General features: G+C 43.7%; 3 protein-coding genes across 6 annotated transcripts; 2 read left to right on the top strand and 1 right to left on the bottom strand.

Moving 5' to 3' along the window:
* Positions 1–769: 769 nt before the first annotated feature.
* On the top strand, positions 770–2,762 carry LOC127778868 (protein EXORDIUM-like 5). Its single transcript, XM_052305510.1, has one exon. The coding sequence runs from the start codon at positions 901–903 to the stop codon at positions 1,882–1,884; it is 984 nt and encodes a 327-aa protein (XP_052161470.1). The 5' UTR covers positions 770–900; the 3' UTR covers positions 1,885–2,762.
* A 1,129-nt stretch (positions 2,763–3,891) lies between these two features.
* On the top strand, positions 3,892–7,620 carry LOC127779203 (uncharacterized). Of its 2 annotated transcripts, XM_052305933.1 has the most exons (4): positions 3,905–4,133; positions 4,208–5,393; positions 6,398–6,731; positions 7,056–7,620. In XM_052305933.1, the coding sequence occupies exons 2-4, from the start codon at positions 4,346–4,348 to the stop codon at positions 7,069–7,071; spliced, it is 1,398 nt and encodes a 465-aa protein (XP_052161893.1). In that variant the 5' UTR covers positions 3,905–4,133; positions 4,208–4,345; the 3' UTR covers positions 7,072–7,620. The 2 variants fall into 2 exon arrangements, with proteins under 2 accessions (XP_052161894.1, XP_052161893.1); XM_052305934.1 differs by lacking the exons at positions 6,398–6,731; positions 7,056–7,620 and adding an exon at positions 5,491–6,386 and having other exon boundaries at positions 3,892–5,393.
* A 260-nt stretch (positions 7,621–7,880) lies between these two features.
* LOC127779202 (protein CHROMATIN REMODELING 4) lies at positions 7,881–21,676 on the bottom strand. 3 transcript variants are annotated; one of them, XM_052305932.1, is made up of 11 exons: positions 21,447–21,676; positions 19,998–20,242; positions 19,214–19,315; positions 18,472–19,113; positions 17,475–17,546; positions 14,598–17,297; positions 14,103–14,257; positions 13,268–13,382; positions 11,264–11,331; positions 10,551–11,145; positions 7,881–10,274 (listed from the first exon to the last, which is right to left on the bottom strand). In XM_052305932.1, exons 2-11 carry the CDS (start codon positions 20,217–20,219, stop codon positions 8,169–8,171), a joined length of 6,777 nt encoding a protein of 2,258 aa, XP_052161892.1. In that variant the 5' UTR covers positions 20,220–20,242; positions 21,447–21,676; the 3' UTR covers positions 7,881–8,168. The 3 variants fall into 3 exon arrangements, with proteins under 3 accessions (XP_052161892.1, XP_052161889.1, XP_052161891.1); XM_052305929.1 differs by having other exon boundaries at positions 19,998–20,239; positions 21,447–21,675; XM_052305931.1 differs by lacking the exon at positions 21,447–21,676 and adding an exon at positions 21,285–21,384 and having other exon boundaries at positions 19,998–20,239.
* Between the last annotated feature and the right edge of the window lie 1,433 nt (positions 21,677–23,109).

Here is a 23,109-nt window from a genome sequence, read left to right on the forward strand (position 1 = left end):
CATCGTCTGCCGAATCATTCAAGATTGCTGAATTGGGTTTAGTTAACAGTTGTACCACAAGTCTTCAGGCTTTCCACTGGAAGCAAGCCAGCAACAAGTGACTGCCATGATGATTCCTTACCTCTGGGTGGGGCCCACACGTCATCCGCACTGCTTCTAGAACCAAGGGCCATGTTCGAGCTTCGTGCAGCCGTTGACATGTGGTCCATGCTATTCGCAAATGCACATCAAGTAGGTGGGTCCAGTCTGATTAAAAAGATCTACCAGGAAGCCTCCCCTGGTCTGGCCACATATGCCACCTAGTTTAAATCAACTTGGGCAAATTTGATCTGAAATCCACTCACAAGTCTGATTTTATAAATAGAAGAGTGTGTATATAATTCATTCCGTGGATTATACCGTTAAAGATCAGCTGATGTATTCCATTCATTTCCAAACAGATAATGTATACAGTCAAACCTTAAAATCTTAAATAATTGATAAAATAAAGATGTACTCAGTATATCATAATTAAATGTTTAAAATTATACTAGTATATTTATATTATGAAAAAATTGCAACATATCTTTTTATGTAATTTTTATATTTAGAAGTATATATAAAAAATTGTCCGTTTCGAATTGAAGCATTCGAATTGCAGCGTTTTTATAAACCCGGGTTTAAATCTTCAAATCAGATGGTGGATATTTACGCACAAACATCATGGGGCCCACCTGTCGGCCTCCCTCCCAATGCAAGTCCATCAAATTTCTTTTTTGGAAGTCACAATTTTTATCACCACATTGGTAGTACAACCAAACTTTGAAGTTAAAAAGAGTCGGAATTCAAACTCAAAAACCACCAAAAACTCCACTTCACTTCCCCCACGCTCTCACTCCTCCACTCCACTCGTCGAGAAAAATGGGGAGGCTTCCACTCCTCCTCCTCCTCGCCGCCGCCGCCGTCTCCACCGCCGGCGGCGCGCCGGTGTACCGGGCTGACTACCTGGTGGACGGCAACCAGCTGGTGGACATGCAGTACCACATGGGCCCCGTCGTGTCGGGGTCGCCGACGAACCTCTACCTCATCTGGTACGGCCGGTGGGAGGCCGCGGCGCAGGCGGTGCTCCGGGACTTCCTCGCCTCGCTCTCGGCCCCGGCGGCGCCGTCCCCGGCGGTGTCCGACTGGTGGGCGCGCGCGCCGCGGCTGTACGCGGACCAGACGGGCGCCAACGTGACGGGCGCGTTCGCCGTCGCCGGCGAGCGCTCCGACGCCGGGTACTCGCACGGCGCGTCGCTGCGGCGGATCGACATGCAGTCCGTCATCCGCTCCGCCGTGTACGCCTACCCGGACCCGCTCCCGCTCGACCCCTACAGCGGCGTCTACCTGGTGCTCACCTCGCCGGACGTCCAGGTGGAGGAGTTCTGCCGCGCCGTCTGCGGCTTCCACTACTTCACCTTCGCCTCCGTCGTCGGCGTCACCGTGCCGTACGCGTGGGTCGGGAACAGCGCCACGCAGTGCCCGGGCAAGTGCGCGTACCCGTTCGCCGCGCCGGACTACGGCGGCGGCGCCGGTGGGCAGCAGGTGCTGCGGCCGCCGAACGGCGACGTCGGGGTGGACGGGATGGTGATCGTGCTCGGGCACGAGCTGGCGGAGCTGGCGACGAACCCGCTGGTGAACGCGTGGTACGCCGGGGACACGCCCACGGCGCCGACGGAGATCGCCGACCTCTGCCTCGGCGTGTACGGCGACGGCGGCGGCGCGGGCGGGCTCGTCGGGAACGTGTCGCGCGCCGCCGACGGCGCCTCCTACAACGTCAACGGCGTCAACGGCCGGCGGTTCATGGTGCAGTGGCTCTGGAACCCCGTCCGCGGCGCGTGCTACGGCCCCAACTCCAGCAGCTGACCGCCGCCGCCATGGCCGCCGGGATTCTTGCGAGGATGGATCACTCGATGCCATTGCGCTCAATGGCTAGTAGAAACGGAAGACTCCATGGGCGGATTCAGAGCTCGACACCTGAAAACGTCGCACCAATTTGATCTGATCCCTTTCTTGATCAGAGATTCGGGGTGGGTTTTGTTCAGATCGGGAGAAATTCTTTGGGTTCTGAATTCTGATCGATCTGTAGGAGTGAGAAGCATGCAATTTTTTTCATTTCAATTTATTTTATTTGCAGCATAAATTATGATCGATTTAGGGGAATAGAATTGCATTAGTAGAATTCCAGCTTGTTTCAAGCTTCCTCTTGCTTGCTCAAGCACAGTTGCTGCTTTTTTTTTTTTCACTCCTCTCTTTTGACTCTGCTTTTTCATCATGGTAATCTCTGCAGTTTGGTCTCCTTGTCTCTCACTCTGTGACGCTGGTAAGCTTTCTGATAGCAGTTTGGTTGAATGGCTTTTGTTTCTTTTGCAGACATTTTTCTTTCTTTTTTTTTCCTGTTGCTTCTGTATCACAATTGACATTCAGGATGATCTTGAATATTGATGAGAACTTGAGTGATGATGCTAAAGAGATGCTTTGCTCTGCAGAAACAACACGAGTTTTTAGATAAATAGAAAGAACACAAGTGACGGCAGAAGCCTTTGGTAGGTTGGTGAGACGTGTAAGGATGTCTCCACCCAAGTACAAATTGGCCCATCAGAAAACTGAAATTCTGAAAGCTTGTGTAAGGGGAGATGTACCGCATACAATGGTTCGATTGTAATGAACCATTCTTTGCAGAAAAGAATACAATTGATTTGGATGTTAACCAATTCTAAAGATGTAATATCTAGCATAACAGTATCAACCATAACAACTATATATTGTATCGATCTTAATCATATACTCCAAAATCCCATGCAGTTCATGCATAACCCATGCCGCTTAGAACTGAGTACAAACCAACAAGAAAACTTAATGATGATAGCCCTTGTATGGTTATCGAGGTAGCCATGCGGTAGTCGTGATCGTTGTAGCCGAAATCGTCACGTTGAGGGAGAAAGCAATTGTTGCTGTCGAAATTAGGATCTCATGTTCACACAACAGGGAATGGGAATGGGAATGGTTAAAGCAAATATCTATGCCCTCCCCGTTGCTTGTCCGCGGCGGATTTGAAACTCTGAAATCCTACCGATCAGATTTGACGTTGCCCGACCTCGTCGTCGTCATCGTTTCTAGATGAGCAAACCGATACAAGTAACCAACTCCTTCCCTTATTCTCTCCCTCCTTTTAGCTCAGATCTAATACCCGATGAATATCGAGCTGTACCATTGGCCATTGGGTATCGACTTGGTACCGATAAGTATTAGCTAGTAACTACGAGATATGAGATGATACCTGATGAGTATCCGATCTAATTCTGATATACCTCCTTGGTATCGTATTGTCCAGACGAGATCCTATGGTAAAGCGAGAAAATGGATGGACAGTATGCCACCCTATAGATTGGGTTCGGATGAAATGCTACTTAATACAATGCACCGGATAAAATACCACTCAATACGTTGCCTACCGAATGAAATGTTACTTTGGAGATTTTTGTGCCCAAAATGTCCCTGGAGAAAGAGAAGGAGAGGGGAGTGCCGGGGAGGGCCGGGCAGGCGACGTCGGAGGTCTTGCCAGGCAGCAGCGGCGCCAACCGATAGGGATGACGGGGGAGAAGGATAGGGCGGAGGGTGAGCGGTGGCGAGGACGACGAGGCAGAGGGAGGAGGAGGCGACGGGGCGTCAAGGACACCTACCCGCGTGTTCGCCGGGAGGCGGCAACGGCGGGAGCAGGTAAAGTGGTATGTCATCCGGTAGGCAACGTATTGAGTAGCATTTTATCCGATGTGTTGTATTAAGTGGTATTTTATCCGAACCCAATATATAGAGAGGCATATCGTCTGTTTTCTCTGCTATAAAGCAGCCCCAATACACACTATACACGGTGTGAATTACAGGAAGTGTTGTGGTCCGTCGGTTTCCTATCGGACGGATGATGGCGACGGTGGTTTCGTACATTACATTGACGAGAATCCCCTTCTACAGTTCGACCGAGGCCCTCGCCGGCGCCGGCGCCGCCACGCCCATCTCCATCCCCGACCACCACTTCTTCTCCGGCGAGCTCGCCTCGGGAGACGAATCCGCAGCTCCAGAGGCAGAGAATCGCATGCTACTACCACCCGTGAAAGGTACGGTGTGTCGTGTACCGCCTTGAAATCTTAGCTGGTTCGCCGGTGATCATGCCGTGAAGCCGCCGCCGCAGGCATCTTCCCGGCGAGCGAGTTGGTAGGGGCGCTTCCACTCGCGTAGCTACGAATCTTGGCCTTTCCGGCGGCGATTGGATGGTGCCCCTGACCCTGAGGTGAATTCCAAGAAGATCCAAGAACCATCCCCTCCCCGGATGGATGACGCGGAGGCGAACATCCTCGCGTCCCTCGGCCGCGTGCGCCTCTGCGACCTCGCCGCCGCCGACGGCCTCCCGTCCGACGGCTACAAGATGTGCGTGTCGGCCCTGACGCAGTCGCTGGCGCAGTACTCGGCGGCCGTCGTCGAGCTGCCTCCGGCCGACGGCGCCCTGCTGAGGTCGGGGCTGGACTCCGCACGCCTCTTCTTCCACCAGCGCGGGTACGGCTCCGGCGAGGCCGGCGGCGGCTCGGGTGATGCCCGGGAGTGGTGCAAGACGTCTGGCTACTATGCTGATCCTCAGATGTGGCTGGAAATATATGATTTCAGGCCCGGCATCACGCCGGTAGAGCCGAATGGTGTGGCGGAATTGCCGCCGTCCGGGTTGCCTGATATGTTTTCGGTGCTCGGGAAGGTTTCCCGGGAGGTCTTGGACGCGATTAGCTTCTCGCTGAATCTGCGTAGCTCCACATTTACGGAGTTGCTTGACAACATACCCTTGAGAAGCCAGGAGGTATCATCTTCTGTTCTTTCGGCGTGTTGTCATTCGAGGCCGTCGATGGAAGGAACACAGCAGCATAGCGTCGCTTCTCAGGATGATGAACAATTGCTCATGTTTTCGGATCAGGAGAACCAGATTGACAAGACTTTGCTTACGCTGGTTAAGTCGGATAGGTCGGGCCTGTATATCAAAGATTTGCATGGGCGCTGGATTCTTGTCGATGGGGATCTTGGTCCGCTTGATATTGTTGTCTATCCTGGCCTTGCGCTTTATCGGGAAACAGCTGGCTATGTAAATCCAGCTGTGCACAAGACGGAGGTCGGAAACTTGCAGGAATGTATGTTTGGGCGGTGTTCGTTGGTGTTCAAGCTCATGCCTAGGTCAGTTGCAAGGCTGAGTGGTGAAGAGATGAGGGCTGCTGGCCATGGTGTTGATGCTCAGTTTCAGGTCCCCATACTGGTTAATGATTTCATGCAGACAGAACATTCAGCAAATCAACTTTTTCCCAAGAACAATGAACCATCACCACATGTTGAACAGGAAGGTAACTGTTGATGTACCCCATACCAAGTTGCTATTACCTTCAGGCCAACTCTACATTGGTGCATTATAATACTTTATGATACATTTTTTTCATTCAGAAGAAATACTCTACATCCTCATGTTAGCCATCGTAAAATTCCATATCTACATCCAGTACTTGCTGTATCCGGTAACATCTTGTCTTTAATATGTTCTTTGTGATCTACATTATATTATAACAAGATGTGGTTTTGCCATAACGATTCATCAAATAAGTTCGGGGTGGTGGAATGTGATGTCCACAGTTGTGAAGTCCTTTTTTTTTGTCCCCACCAACTTAGGGTGAAGATAAACTAGTTTAGAGAAAAAGAAGGCCAACAAGAAATAATAATTGTGTGTTCTTTATAGGATAATATTATTTGTCATTGACATCATTTTGTGCATTTTCATTAGCTGCAATATCTGTGTACGGATCAGGCTTATACCTCTAATACAAGAAAGCATAACATGAGGAACAGGCCAGGCTGTGTTTGCAATCCCATTTTACCATCCCCTCTCCCTCGTTTTCCGCGCGCACGCTTTTCAAACTACTAAACGGTGCATTTTTTACAAAAAGTTTCTATATGAAAGTTGTTTAAAAAAATCATATTGATCCATTTTTTTTTTAAAAAATAGCAAATACTTAATTAGTCATGCGCTAATGGATCACTCCGTTTTCTGTGCGGAGAGTTTAGTTCCCAACTCCCCATATCCGAACACAGCCCAGAAGTCTTTCTCTGCCTCTAGTTAATAATATACTGTGACATGTTGAAACAAGACTAGTTGATATTTCTCTTGGAACATTCTAATGTGGTGCTATGCTCTACGACGGACGCGTTGTCGTTGACCTCTTTTTGAAGTCTCCTAGAGTGTTATTTCTACATGTACATGCTGATACATGCCTCATTCTACCCATCCTAAGTGATTTGAGCTTATGACTTCATTAGAATACTGTGAATTGATGGCTTCTTCAATTGTCTGGTGTAGCATCGTATAACTTTGTGATGAAGAGAAAGAAGGAAGGTAGAAAAACAAAGGCACTCCCTCCTTCCAAAAGACTTCGCCTAGAGGCGCAGAGGGTGCTCAAGGAGCGTGTCCAGGATATTGCGGATAAGAAAGGCATCAAGCTGAGATTTTGCAGTCTCAGGGACTGTGAAAGCCACATAAAGTCGTTAGACCATCCATGTGAGAACATCAGAACTGAAATCGGATGGCCGCCAGGGGTTCCATTTGTCCATCCACATGACCTTCCAAACAAAGCAAAGCTCAGGTTTCTGGAAGCCTATGAACCCGGATGGACTGCCTCCCAGCAAGATTTAGAGTTAAGTTTTACTGAACCATGATAACTGTTATCTCATTTAACTTTCCACACGATGTACTGTTAAAAGACATAATAATGCCTTTAAGTTGAAGCACTAAGGAGTATTTTCAGTTTTTTTAAGGTAAAGTAGGGTCTAGGGACTGATTTGTGGTCCTCATGCAAGGCTAGGATCTGCCAACTCAAGCTTTAGTTACAATCTAGCCTAGCCTGAGAACAGCCTTGTCTGTTTTGTTGTCATGTTGCATTATGTTCTACAAAAAGCTTTAAAAATTACGGCACTTTTACATGTTACTAACACGCGCACATCTGAATTCTCTTCTGCAGGAGCAGGTCTCTGTAAATTTAGATGCATTACCAACCTTGGATATGTTTTGAATTGCAGGGTTGGATCAGTAGTTTAATGATCTCACCTACATGCTGATGAGTGAGGAGCTAGAAATGTATTGCTGACGCCAAATGGATGTAGAAATGCATACCAAGATTACTGACAGTCTGACACCAAATGCAGTTGAGAACATTGAGCCTGTAAATGTAACCTACTTACTGCTGCGATTGTGTTATTTTCAGATGTGCTGTGATCGGATCCTTTAACTTACTTCCCTCTAATATGGGTCACTGAGATGTGAGTCCTCTACTCAACGGAGTCATTTGTCAATGACTCGAAGTTAGAGAGAAGTAAAGTTAGTATCCTCATCCGCTGTGATCTAGGCACTGTACTTTGTGTTCTTTTTAAATGAACGGTCAATGGTGCATGTTGCTGTATGAATCAACTTCCAACCTGCAAGAATTATTTTTGCACACATTGATAACTTAACCTGTAACATAGACTGATGAAGGCCGAAAATAAATTTGCAGGTCCGTTTCGGGACCAGGCTTTTTTTGTTTTGTTCATGACTTCTAGGGAGTACCGTGGTAGCTTCCATCATTTAGAGCATACTCCTACTCGATTAGCCCACTGAATATGAAGCATTCTCATCCATTTTAAATCAAGTGATGGCAGCAAGGCACTATGTATCAAGGAAATAGATAATTCAAAAAACAAAAACTGAAGAACACAAGGATTAAAAAGGCAACCAGGATTTTTTTTTCCCATAGACAAACATGTAGTATTTCTAAATTGTAACCCTGGGAGTGGGGTGGTAAACGGGCTATCTAAATCATACACGCATAAATAAATGAATACTTGTCCATGTCCAAGGTACCATGTCTGAAAATATACACTTCATGTATATAGAGGCTTTCGAGAGTTTGCTCCCGCTGGACTAGAGGGCTAAACTACTAGTCCCTGGATTTTTACTCTATCTGGATTCTGGGCTAAGCATACAAACACAAAAGGCAGGTACCTGATACCTCCACACACTGGAAACCATTGGGAAAGGGAAAATCCCAGCGCTAAATGGAAGAAAAATAAGCATTTGAGCTCATTGCTCAAAAGTTCTAATGCTCATCTGTGATCATCTCGTCCACCTTATCTTCGTCAGCTGTCTGAGCTGCTGAAACTGGATTTGCCGCACCTGAATTTTCGCTCTCATCAGGGGGCGTCCGTTTCTCCTGGTCGCCGGTGCTTACGGCTTTGCCTGGTACACCCTCTTGGGTTGACTCCTCGTCGCTGGATACGGGCACTACAGCAGGTTCGCTGCTCGCCCCAGGTGCATCAACCAACGGTAATACAGAAAGTTCAGTAGGTGTATTACCTGATCCAGACAATTCGCTCTTCTGATTGTCAGGGTCAGGAGTATCCCTCACGGGTGATCTACAAGATCCAGTATCCATGTCATCTACCGCGGAGAACTCGGTTCTGTGAGTACCAGTCTCAGGAGGCTCTGACCTGGACGGGCAAGTGGCAGCATCAGAAGCAGGTTCTGAACCTTCCATGGTTCTTTCTGGTTCTTCAAAAGTGGAAGGGGTTGACGCATCCTGCCCCCGACTGCCAGCTGATGATGAAGACGGTGAGTTCAAGTTGAGCGAGGGGGTATCATTGTTTTTAATAACTGCAGGAGAGGCAGGTACGGCTTCCATGGATAGTGGTGCTGACGGAGTAGAGTTGTGGTCACCTTGCCCAACTGTAGTTTTGGAATGGTCTACCAGGGAGGAAGCTTGCTGAACTTTGTGAACTCTCCTCTTCTTTGGAGCACTCCTTGGGTCCTTGGGGAGAGAGAGACGAGGTCCTGGAATCAGGAATGGAGGTATTGCTGGTTTTTGCTCTCCAAGTAGTAGGCACACAGACTGAGCAATAGCTGAAACAGTTGCTGGTAGCTCACATTCAGGTGGCTTGGATGGAGGTGCACGCACAGCCTCCTGAAGCCAGTGCGGTAGCTTGTTTGGTTTTGAACTTTCAAAATCACCAGAGTTCTCAGCTAGAGGATCTGAGAGCTTTGTGTGATTCAGATTCATCTCAATGGGTAATTTCCCTAACTTCACACGCCGTTGCATCTCATGGAATAATTTGGCCTGTCCGTCTGAAAAACCATGAAGTATGCTCTCATGAGAACTTGATCCAACTTCATTCTGCTGAATGGAATTACTGCTGTGTCTGTTTATGGGCAGTGACCCAATGCTTTCCTTCATAAAAGGATTTGGCATAAATGGTGGGATCAACCCCATATCAGGTTTCTCCCACTTGTCAAGTGGGCCAGGAAAATCTCCACTGTGTCCTGATCTATTTTTGAAATCCTGCCACGGTGTCAGTGATGGACCACCCTCACTTAGATTCATGTAATTAGTGGGCTCAACATGAGAAAATCTGGTTGGTATATCATTGCAACCTAACTGAATGTCAGTTAGGTGGGACTGCAACTTTGGCGGCTCCATCCTCAGTTTGGAAAAGCTACTTCCATTAAGTGCCCGAGACATCATTGCATCCGATATGCCAGGAAATGATGTAGAGTTGGAGCTTCTGGTGGCTGTAGGCATTGGTTCCTCTATAATTTTCTGCTCCTCCAAAATCCATCTTGAGGCCAGCTCTTCATGAGATCGGTGGCTCAAAAACTTCAGCTTTGGATCTCTAAGCATGGCCTCCCAATTTCCTCTTCCATGCCTGCGAACCCCAATCCACAAAGCATCGAGTTCATCTTCTGACCAATAGTCTGGTTTTAAACTCTTCTTCAGGAATTTATTTGAGGCATTCTTCAAGAACTTGCTTGAGGAGTACTGAGCACGCATCATTAATTTGTCCAAGACCTTCTTATGATTTTCAGGCATGGACGAATGGATTTGTTGAACTGGGTTGATTGCCAAACCTGGAAGAAGGCCAGACATATCTGCCATGAACTTGTTCTTCTGCTTTGAAGTTCCAGCAATATCTGCCATAAAGCTTGGTAGAAATGAACTATTTGGCAATTCTGGGACACAGTTACGAAGATATTCATTGCTAGTGCCCAAAGACAAGTTGGGAAATAGATCCGGTACTGACTTCAAATGCTTAAGTGGAATACTGTCTTCCAGACTAAAATTAGGAAGACCCAGTTTCCCTTGAAATGAAGGAATGGACGATACAGGATTTTCCACATGATCACCAATCCCCTTCCCGGATATAGGAGGAATCTGCACACAAAAACCTTGTTATTCTTTTTCTTTAATGATGCTCTTAACTAGATAAAACATCATCTATGCTGTACTCAAGAATGGATTCTTCTTTTCCCAATTGTACATCCATAAAAATTATTTTAAAAACTAAAATCAGGGTAGGTTGCACCATTTCCTCCTAATAAGTATAAAGTGGACAACTATCTTATATTTTTCACTTTTGAAGAAAAAGCATGAACAACGATAAAGCAACTAGATGAAATAATATGCTACCAAAGAAAGAAGAGGACATACAGGTTGGAAGGGGAAGTAACTGTCTGGAATGATATTATTCAGCCTTCGCAAAGTCTCCTCGGAGGAACCAGGAAACATAGGCTTACAAGGAGTTGGTTGGCCATCATGTTTTTGTTCGCTACAATGATCAACAGCAGGAGTCAACAGCGGTTTGTTGGCTAGTTCACCACTAGCTCTTTTTTGCTCCTTTGTGCTTGGCCCACAAACTGACCCTTTATATGAGTTCATCTGATCAGCATTTGGAGCACAAAGGCCAAGAACAGGTAAAAGGTGATGTGGAGTTCCTGAATTGGAGATATCTGCTGCCTTTGGGTGATGTTTTGATGAAGCAGCATTGCCAGGAAGCTTGGCATAAAGCTCTTGAGGAATTTCAGGATATCTCTTGGTTTTCTTCGAGGATTGCTTCATTTCTGCAGTTGATTCACCGAGACGTTTAGCCCCTGATGGCTGCACAGGATTGGGATCTTCTACAATTCTCAAGGGATTTGCACTGGAATCATATAGTTTCATGAATTCTTCAAGTCTGTCATCAGCATAATTCTTAATCACATGGCGCTGAGCAATCCTTTCCTTTTGTCTAGCTCGGAGTTTTTCACTGTTACAATCAGAAGTAAATCAATGCCTGATGATAAGGGCACATGCGAAAGCAAGTATAGGAATCCCCAGCCTTCGCATGAGGGAGAGGGAGGGAGATAAAGGGATAGATAGCATACTATTTTTCCTTCAAAGCCAGTCCAGCTGCAGTGTATTCTCGCTTTGGTTCATCCTCCTCATCAGAGTCCTATACCAATGCCAGCAAATCATGAAACCATGACTCAAAACTATTGTGAATATAAGAGTGCAAGGCAAATAGCAAATTAAAAACTGCACTGCAGTAACATATCTGCGGAAGTCTCTGAATATTACATTTATATTGAATGCACGCAATATTACTCATGGGAGATTAAACTATTCAGGGAACTCTGGTATATATCTGAATTATCAGGGAACACATAAGCTTTCAAATATAAGCAAGTTTCAACTGTTCATTTGATTCTCCAAGACACTAAAGTAGGCATTGGTTTTACTTTTTTCAACGGAAAGCCTGATTTTGAGAACGTGAACATGAGTGGTAGACTGAACACACACACTATCTCGATTTTAAAGCTATATGATGCCCACAGCTCAGACTGTCGTTCCCATTTGCCATAACAATTCAACATTACAGCTATTAACATGCTTTGTCAAGCTCTAAAGAACAACACTACCAAAATCATATCCCCCTTGAATAGCCCTAACTAGCCGATTTTCCAAAATCGTACATAAATAAGAAAAGTGAGTCCTGCAGGGTAACAGGAATTCACATGTTATCATGTGTCTGTAGAATTACATAGGATAAATCCCACAAAATGAAATTATTTAGTAGTAATTCATCGAAGAGCCCATAATAAAGAGTAATTTATTGCAAAATTATTTTTTGAACTATGTTAACACAAACCAAAACTACAAAGAGCTCCCATAAATCATTTGAATTGTGTTTATTGTTAAGGGTTTGGTGTCCTGTGTATGTAAATGTAAAGGGGTGAGGGTATGAGGACTTAGGAAAGCATTCTCATCGTTGTTACGGTGGCAATGCAAAGCACCCACCCCTGCCTTTCAGCCTAAGTGATCAGATGTACAGATTACACAATTTTGAGAGAGAGAGAGAGAGAGAGAGAGAGAGAGGCCTAAATTACATTAAGCCACTCACAGCACACTATAGTATTGCGCAGTAAACCCCAGCACAATAGCCCATTTAAAGCACCCTCTCCCTCTCACCCTAATGCAGGTGCACTAGCAGGAAGCGAGCTGCCGCCGCCGCCTAAAGTAGTGAAGGTGGCGGCTCGGCAGCACACCAGAAAGAAGATAGGAAGGAAGCATGGAGGGAGAAGAACAAATCAGCATAAAGCAGAGGAAAGATGGGAGTAGAAGAGTACTTTGCTGGGAAACAGGGACGAGGTGGAGAAGGTGATGAAGGACAAGGAAGAGGATGCGGTGGTGCCGCAAAGGGGAGGATGGAAGCGCAGATCCGTGGTAGGATGGAAGTGCCGCCACCTAGGTTTCCAGGGCGAACTTATCCCCCTCCTCTCCCCTCTCCTCTGGTTATGCCCACAAGGAGGCGGCTTATTGCTGAGTAATTGTGATTATCTCATTATGACTCCAAGTAAAGAGAACAGTAGGTCATTTGGCAATTATTAATAGTCTATTGTGGCATCCGTTAAGTGCCACCTCAGATTTCCATCTGTGTGGTGGACGGAAAGTATTCAATAGGCATGAGTGAATAGCAGAGAGGAACAAATCAAGAAAATCAAAATGGCGCATGAAAAATTCAGTTATGTGGGGATTGTGGTACAATTTTTGACTTACAGATTCAAAATGTTGCAATATATATATATACTCAGAGAGCCTCATAAGACATACTTTGAATAGTTTATGCACTTATAGAGAAAGCAAAAGTTGCAAAGCTCAATGTTCATAGGGTTGCAGCAATTATATGCCACAATAAGTGGACCACGGTGGACAAAAATGCAAAGATAAATTTATGCTTGTTAGCTAGGAGAACAGATCCCTTACAGGATATTTAGGCAAGCATATTTTTTTATGCAGAAGGTAGTAACACAGTAAATTAACTTATGAACCAGCATTGCTAACTGATCAACAGAAAATAAATGCAGAACAAGGTCAAAATGCAGAATTACCTCGCTTAAAGCTTCATTAGGAATGGTTGCAAATGTTTCCCTGTAAGAAACAGCCTTCCTTAAACGCTTACCTCGACCAAGAGATGCTTCCTCCTCAGTTTGATACTGCTCCCATCTGAGATGAGAGAGAGAGAGAGAGAGAGAGAGTTAGCTGCAACCAGTAAAGCTACTATGATTGCATTTCGTGGCCTCACCTTCCACTCCACCTGTTCTAAATTAGATGATGTTTTAGAAGGTGTGCTGCAGTCAAACCTTGAAATCTTAACTCGCTAATAAATCCAAAAATATTAAGATTTGATATGTGACTCATATGAGTAGATTTTTCATGAAAATAATTTCATGTGGTTATATTTTCAATATCTTTTATGAATATATGATTAAAAAAGACAATGATCAAACATTTGTGTTGGAGCCAGATCGATGTCCTAAAGACCTAAACATCAGAAAAAGAATGATGGTAGTGTTTAAGTAGAAACAAGAAATGGTGGCTGTGGAAATTTTTGTAAGGTCAGATGAGGTTTTGGTGAACAGAAGGCACTTGTCCACATTTGTTTCGCATGACTCTAAGTAGTGCATCATGCGCCTCCCAAAAGTAGGGATTTGTGCTACCACAAATTTGAATCCACTGGAAAAGACGAAGAGAAATGAAATTTCATAAGCTGAGATGTGGTGTGTCTTAACTTATTCAGTTTCTTAAATTCTAGGCTTGGAGTATCTATTCGTCCATCATGTTTATTTTCTGGCATGTAAAGTTACGAAGTAAACAAGAAAAAAATTATAAATTAAGACCATCATAAGCCAAGAGGAAGAACAAGTACATGGTATAGTGCAGCACCTGACACGTAAGAGTTTATCCCATTCATTTTCTTCCACACGATTAGCTGCATCCTGCTTTGTTTCAGATGCCTGCTCGCAACCATCATTATCAATATTTGGGATGTCCTCGGTGGCACCAGGGTCATCATTCAGCTCGTCGTTCCAATCTATTGACTGATAAATGGGTTTAAAAGAGAATTAATTAAGAACCACACAGAGAAGTTATTAATTGCACAAAGTATAACATACATCAGAATATGATGGACAGTACCATACAGAAAAAAAAATGCAATGGTTAAAAGTGGTCTAAGAAATTAAAGATCTAAATTAGTGGAGAAATTTGTCTGTAACTGGACACAAACAAAAAAAGTTTAATTGAGAAAAAATGATTAGAAACTTCCTTTAAGTGAAACACTATTTTTTGGTGACACACAGACAAGATGGCATTCTAGATATCACAATTCATTGCATGAGTAGTCAATTATTTAAAAAGATGGTACACAAATTAAATTACCTTTACAGTGCCAAGCATATCATTGTCCAAGTCCCCATCAGTGCTTTCAGCTACTGTTGATGGAACGTTGGATCTGTCAAGAAGCTTTGTGATAGCATTTTCATCCCAAATAAATTTAGCAGAACCATCAGCACATCTGTCTTCATAAACATCGCCTAGTCCACCAGTTTTTCTTTTATGCTTAAACTCAACCTCTGCTACATCATTTTTAACACCAGAAGCTTCATTATTATCTTTAACTGCAACATCGCTATTCCTGAAGAGTTCCTCTGTTCCCCAGCGAATGATATCTTCCACTTCCTTCTGTGATTCTGATTTGTTAACAAAAAGTTGATCAAGCATCAATTTTTTCTTCGCAAGGTGCAAGATACGCTCCTCAACACTAGCACGCACGACAAGCCTGTAAACTAAAAGTCTGTTTGACTGTCCAATTCTGTGTGCCCTGTTCATTGCCTGTATATCAGCATGTGGATTGAAATCAGAATCATATATGATAACAGTATCTGCAGTTGCCAAATTAATTCCAAGCCCACATGACCGCGTAGATAGCAGGAATACAAAACGACTCTTGTCCTGATTAAAACGAGCAATTGCTGCCTGGCGTTCTGCCACAGATACTGAACCATCCACTCTTTCAAATGTTTTCGGACCAAACTCCCAAGTCAGGTAATCTTCAAGGATGTCAAGAAGCTTTGTCATCTGAGAAAAAATAAGAACTCGATGACCATCCTTGTGTAGGATTTTAAGCATAGAGTGCAACAAAGTTAACTTTGCTGAGGCCTTTATTCGCATTTCATGCAAGAACTCTGGTGATCCTGATTCAGGTTCAGTTCCAGGAATAAGATACGGATGATTGCAGACTTTCCGAAGTTGCATTACTATGTTCAACAATGACTGGTGAGCACCACCTTTCCCAATATTGCGCAATACTTGGTAGTTCTTTGTAAGCATAGCACGGTAGTATTCAGCCTGGATTGATGTCAATTCAACAGGCACCATTCGTTCAGTCTTTGGAGGGATATTTTGCATTGCATCCTTTTTCAGTCTTCGAAGCATATGTGGAGCTACAAGGTTCTTCAGCTCTTCCACTTTCTCTGTTGTTGTAAGGTCATTGAATTTCTCCTCAAAGGAAGCTAGAGAAGGGAAAGAAGCAGGTTGTAAGAAGTTCAATAAGTTATACATTTCACCAATGTTATTCTGTAACGGAGTTCCAGTCAGCAAAACTCTATGCTGAAATGATAATGTATTGAGTAAACTGAAAAGTTTGCTGCTAGAATTCTTCAGACGATGACCCTCATCGACTATAAGAACCTCCCATGACACAGACCGAAGATATGCAGCATCAACAAGCACCATTTCATAAGTAGTGAGCAATACATTGAACTTATGAGATTTCTTGATTTTACCCATCTGGCTTGCATCACCCTCATGCCACTCATATTGACGAATAATAGATCTTGCCCGTGCAGAACCATGATACTCCACAACATTTAAATGAGGTGCCCATGATGCAAATTCAGCCATCCAGTTGGGCATAGTAGAAAGAGGAACCAAGACAAGACATGGCAAGTTAATCTTATATTCACAACATAGGGATGATAGAAAAGCACAGGCAGACACAGTCTTTCCAAGACCCATCTCATCAGCAAGGATAACATTTTTTGACTTGTACCAGCATTTGCGTAGCCAGTTCAATGCTTCCAGTTGATGAGGGAAGAGCATACCTCCCTGGAGTTCTTTTGGCTGCTCAACCAGCATATTAAACTCTTGGTGTTCCCTTGGCTTTGCATGGCTACCTCCCTTATCCTTATCCAAAGCCTGGGATTCAAATTTTTTGAACTGGGTGACCAAATGTGCATACTTCACCATTGTAGGTTCATCTAATCTTTCCCACGTGCATTCGTCATATGGAAGGGCACACCATTTGATCAAAGCCTCTTCTATTTCATCTAAAGAAGTGCGCAGAGCAATAACTCGTTGCGGTTGGCACCATTGTTCTTTGCAGATGTTTATCAAACCTGTTCCGTACTTTGCTTTGTAGTTTTCTAGTTTCCTTTTTGCTAATGCTTTCAGTTCAGATTCAGAAATCCAGCTGTTATGGATATTCGATTTGCCAACCCATTTAACTAAAAACTCATAAGTAGTTCCGTCGTGCTCCTTTAATTCAGTTTCTTGTATTTTCCCGTGCAATTTACTATCAGGTGTATGTTCTTGTTTAGTGTGGACTTCTGTGTCAGCTTTGGAAACTGGATGTTTGGTGTCATTCTTTTCTTCTGGAATATCAGTTACTGTCTCATATTCACCATTTACTGAAGCTGTTACATTTGTCTGTACTGCTCCAGCATCCTTAACTGTGACGATTTGATCAGCGGAACATGCTGATGCTGTATTCATGATTTCTTTTGCGTTAAGTGATTCCTTGTGTCCATGGGATCTAACATTACTCTCCTTTTGAGCATCAGAACAATCCAAATTATTTTCCCCACCATCGTTTGCTAATTCATCAGCACATGCATCCTCTGTCACATTAGTATCACTATTAGAAGACTGAATTTCTTCATGAAGTCCTTTTGAAAGGGCTTGACTAGGTTCTGGTGCACTGGATGCACTAGGAGGGGCCATATCAATCTGCTCTGATGAAGCATGGGCAGGTGAAATGATTTGGCTTGTCTGAAGTCGACAGCCTAGGATGCGATCAACCTAAGCAAAGAACAATGTTTTGCAATAGTCAGATAACTCAGAAATGAGACAGAACAAAGGCAAATTAATGGGATGAAAATGCAATTTATATAGATAAGCTAGTGGCTTGATGCAACTACAGTACTCCACAGACCACCATCTACAATAAACACTAGCAGATTAGTTGTTAGAGCAAACCTGCAGATCCCCCTGAGTTGTTATTTTGTCTCCTGCACCACCATGCTCCTTTTCAGTTATATGAACAGCATTCTGAACACAAGTATGTCAGAGAATTAGGGCATTTTTCTTTTAAGAGAATTAGGACATTTGGTAGCTGTGAATACCAATAAGGTGTTCATCATGCAATAGGAATTGAAGGAGGTAAGACACTATGCACATAAAAAAGTGGTGAAGGCTGATTGTTGTAGCAACCAAAGAGAAGTGATCAGAAGAAGCTGACATGGAAAAATCTTTATACCAGATGATGAAACAAAAAAATGATCAAGCAAGTTTATCTTTGTAAAATAAAAGTATTAAAAAGCAATTCATGGCAGTGGTGATAGGTCAGACACACCAAGACAGAAAAAGGTTGCACCACTACCATAATACCCATATGGTAAGCCTGTAATGTGAAGATAAATGGTGATAAAAAAGGATAGTTTATAGGATATGTAGATTGATTGTATGTCGAAAGATATATTTTCCCTCCACAGCATACAACAGCACCAGAGTAAAACTTGAAAACAGAAAAACAACCATAAAAGGTAGTCCAATTCAAAGGCCATCAATTACATATTGTGTAATATGAGAAAGCAGTACAGAATAAGCTATAAAAAAATATTAGTATTAGAACTTTGCAAAAAGAAATGATGGTTGCATGCTATTATTCCTAAAATATAGGTAATAAACTTATGGTTGAATTGCTAAACTATGACACGCAAGATACAACAAGGTTAAAAAGAAAATATAGAAGGTGACAAATGTAGTAAAGTGTAGATCTAGTAAATGGTGATAGGATCAGGAAGAAAAAACATAGTGCAAACTTCTTGAGTTCACAAGTAACATAATAACGTGTTCACCAATGTATAACAATGGCAAAATCACTAAGTAGCATTTCTGAAAAAGTGAAAAAATAAAGAAAACAAATCCAGCTCAGCCAATGCTATTTTAGCATAACAAAGTTTTGTTTGAATACCTCAGGGTGTTTTTTATCAACAAATTTCACTTTCTTTTTTCCTTTCTTGGTACTTGATGCAGGTGTTCTTCCATCCAACGATTTTCTTTTTGGGGGCGGCGATTCACTGTGCTCAAGAGAAGTAGATGGTTCCATTGAAGAATCACTGTCCACATCTGATGCCAAATATTTGACCTTTTTTGCTTCGGATCTCTTACTGTCTCTGTGACTGTGTTGCTTCTTGTTCTTATATTTCTTTGGAGATAATTCCATGGGGTGCAGATGTTTCTTCACTTTCAAAGCACTTCCGTGTTTCTCCTGTTTCTCTTCTGAAGACTTTCCAAGTAACCCTGACTTTGATGATGTGGTATCCGTAGATAGTTCCTTGGTTGAACGCTTCTTCAAATGTAATATCAATGGTTTCCTTTTCTCAACTTCATTGTCTTTTGCACCTGGTTCATCATCCCTAAATGCAGCACCACGTGATGTGTTAAAAGAGGCTTTGTTTTGTGGAGATGGGGATGGGCTATCTGATGTGGTGCTTGTGCGCATTCTCCTTGTTCTTTCACGTTTAGAGGTGTCAGCATCAGCATTGTCTAAGAGCTTCAAGCTAACTTTTTTTGTACGACATCTTGGGCATTGCCAATTTCCAGGTGGTGCACGCTACATTGTAGATGGAAGCATGCAAACAGATAAGAAGCAATCAGTACAATCCCCAAAAAAACAGTCAAAGAAAACAAGAAACAACAGATAAGATTCAAACCTTGAGAGGAGGATTAAGACATTCCAAGTGGTATGTTCGTGGACAGCTATCACAGCACAGCAAATTGCCACCGAGATCACATTCTACACACTCGTAGAAGTACTGAAGAAAGACAAGAAATGTATATGTAAAAATATTTAGACCGCATAATGCAAAGAAAACAAATAATAATGTATCAGGCCTTAAACTTGTAAGAATTATGACTACATGTATCACTGTTCAGCTCAAATTCAATTCATTTTTTTTCCAAAACCTGCTTTTGCAATTTCCTATAATTATTCGCACACAAATGTATGATAACTACATGGGACTCCAATATTTTTTGTAGGCATGCATCTTGAATGCAGAAAAACTGCAAGAGTTTGGTCACATCCCCATCATGTGTCAAATTGCCAAAGGTAGTGGATTGATTCATTGTTGTAGACATGAGGGATTTTACATGAGTGCCATAAGAAATGCTTCCTCCAGTCAAACTTTCCAAACTTGAGTACCAAGATGTCTTTAAACAGTTAAATTAAATACATGAAAATCATATGTGTAGATTTGCCTCAGCAAGAACTTTTGTGATATGATAGTTTTATTAGGTTCTACAGATGTTTTACAATTATGGTCAAAATTGTATTTGAAACTGTTTTAATGTATCAAATGACCTGTTCTCATGACCACAAGGAGTAAATCACAAACAATATCCACAAGACAGATTAACAGCAAAGCCAGATATGGAGATTATTAGATGAGATATACAGCTAAACTACAAATGGAAAGTATCAGAGCAGATATCCACCCCATCATGTCCTCTTATCTTCTTGGTTGATGGAGAAATGTTAGTGTCATGTTTGATCTTCTTTTTGATGGAACCATTGTTCATTTGAGAATCCAGTATTGGTGAGGAAGCATCATGCTCACTTGATGGACTAACTGTTAGCTTGCTCCGTTTCCTTTTGTATTTCAAAACCCAACTTCCATCTGCCGCACTTTCACATAAAGAGCTCCGCTCCTTCATCATTAGAGTATCAACGTCACATGCTGCTAGCAACAGAAGAGAATTTCCTTAGTTGGTAGTTCAAAATCGGAAAATAGGCAACCCTTAATTGAATAGATTAATCTTCATATCAATATAGTCATATGATACAGAGTTCAATTCTAAGTTTCTAACAAGAAATCAGACAGAGTTCAATCGAGGATTAGATTGTACTGTGATATGTGTCAATAAAATTAAGCACTTCAGGTATATGAATATACTCGGAATTATTCGTATTATGTACTTACACCAAAATGATGCATTAGTTGATGAACAGTTCTACTTTAACTGAAGGTTACCATCTGTTTCCATGAGCATACAATCTGGTGATAAGCACTCTCTAACAGATAAAACAGACATGCGTGGTGCAACACGTTACACTTCGATTATTGACTGCTACCCGTTTCAATGTTGCATTTAATACTCCCTTGCACCATATATCATAGAACAGAACATGCGCACATACAACTTTACAGGCCGAAATTCAGAGAGCGGTACAAAACAAACAGAAAAGCATTTCTATTATCATGAAACCCCAGTAAAAAAGCTAAACAACAAAAAACTGGGGTAAACAGAACATAACAGACAATATCCTGTTGTCATTTTGTCACTCGTACTCAAATTAAACTTTGTCATATGAAGGAAGCATGCAAATGGACAACCCAACCGCATTATGAAAAGTAAAACAAACCCTCCCTTTGTAACCACCAACACAATTAGCCTGCACTAGATACATCCTTGCTACTTTACTTCCAACCCTAACATCATTCAAATGTTTCATTGCTTCAAAGTCCAAAAACTAGCACACCGCACACATGATTCCACTATGACATGCTGCTGTTAGTCCAAACACCCCCCAAGCTTCAGCTCGTACACCTATTGCCGCGGCAGGTCTCTGAAATTTCTTCTCGGTTTACTCTCTATATCAAACCACTGTATCTAACCTAGCTAATCATCTTGAACTACAACAGCATGCATACAGACAAGCTATACCTAGCTCGTCGTCGGATCACGCAGACACAACCATCCGTTTCTCTCGCACAAGCTCACCTGCAGCTATTAAACCCCTCCGCTCCAAACAGCCGCAGCCACCTCCCCCAAATCCGAATCTCCGCCCTAAGCACACGCTCGCGTAGCCCACCCCACCCCCGGCCAAATTCCTACCAAAACCCCCCACAAACCCGCCCCAGCAGGCCCCGAATCGCGGCTCACCTCCCCAGGTCGCCGCGGCGGCACCCCGAAATCAGTGCCGGATCGCCGGGACTTCCGCCGCGGATCGCGCGCGAGGCGCGGAGCAAACCCCCCACCCTCCTCCTCGGCGGGTACCGGACGGGGCGGAGAGCTGGAGCCGAAGCGGCGGCGGCGGCGGCGGCGGTGGCGGCGGCGGCGTGGGGGGGAGGAGATGCGGGGGGAGGGAAGGGGGCGAATCCGCGAATGGGGAACGGGAGCAGAGCGGCGCGGCTATCGAGGGGGAAGGGCACCCATCGCTCGCATCGAGAGGGGGGGGGGGGGGGGGGAGGGGGGGTAGGGGGGTGGTGGTGGTGGTGGTGTGTGAGCGCAGGCAGCGCTGCTCCCCCTTCACGCGTCGCTTTCGCCTGCCCACCAGGAGGAGGGGGGGCTGGGTGACAGGCGGGCCCCGCGGGGGCGGCAGAGGGGGACACGTGGGTTCCGCCTCCCGCGCTGGCTGGCGTCAGACGGCGGGCGTGCCTCTGGCTGGCCTCCTCTGTGTGGTGGTGGTGGACGTGGCCGCGGCTGCCGGCGCGCGCCGCGGCCGGAGGACGGTGGTGGGGGAGGGGGGATGATGGGTGGGATGGAGGCGACGATGGAATGGATCGGCGATCTTTTCGTTTTGGGTGGGAAGGTTTGAGTGAGAAAAATTTTGGGAGGTTTTTATAGGTTGACACCGCGATGGTTTGGCAAAGAAGATACGTTGGCTTGGCCCCCTCCTTTTTGTTCATGCTTTCTGTTCTTTAGGTTTTCTTTTTCTCTTTTTCTTTTCTAATGCATTTTGTTTAACTTTAATTTAACTTCCACGTGGGCTAAAAGCACGGCTATATGCCCATTTTAAACCCACGCAATTGCAGTGGATTGTACTAATTTCCTCGTAGACCCTTCGTGAAAAGAAAATTTTTGGGTGTCACATCGGATGTTTGGTCGGATGTCGGAAGGGGTTTTCGGACACGAATGAAAAAACTAATTTCATAACTCGCCTGGAAACCACCAAACGAATCTTTTGAGCCTAATTAATCCATCATTAACACATGTTGGTTACTGTAGCACTTATGGTTAATCATGGACTAATTAGACTAAAAGATTTGTCTCGCGATTTCCATGCAAACTGTACAATTAATTTTTATTTTAATCTATATTTAATGCTCCATGTATGTGTCCAAAGATTCGATGTGATTTTTTGGGAAGAACTTTTTGGAAACTAAACCGGGCCTTAGTTGATTGCTTATGCCTTGTTTAGTTAGGGAAAATTTTTAGGTTTGGTTGTCACATTGGATATACGGACATACATTTGAAGTATTAAACGTGGTCTAATAACAAAACAAATTACATATTCTACCAAATTACATATTCCACTAGAAAACTGCGAGACGAATTTATTAAGCCTAATTAATATGTCATTAGCAAATGTTTACTGTAGCACCATATTGTTAAATCATGACGCAGTTAGGCTTAAAAGATCCGTGTCGCAATTTACACGCAATCTGTGTAATTTTTTTTCCTATATTTAATACTCCATACATGTGTCGAAACATTTGATATGACAGTGTGAAAAATTTTGTTTTGGGAACTAAAGAGGGCCTTCCTATCTGAATATTGTACTACTCTGTTTGGTCAAAATTTTATGTTTAGAACGAAATTCAAA

Source organism: Oryza glaberrima, chromosome 7 (genome assembly GCF_000147395.1).
Source record: "Oryza glaberrima chromosome 7, OglaRS2, whole genome shotgun sequence".
Taxonomy (NCBI): domain Eukaryota; kingdom Viridiplantae; phylum Streptophyta; class Magnoliopsida; order Poales; family Poaceae; genus Oryza; species Oryza glaberrima.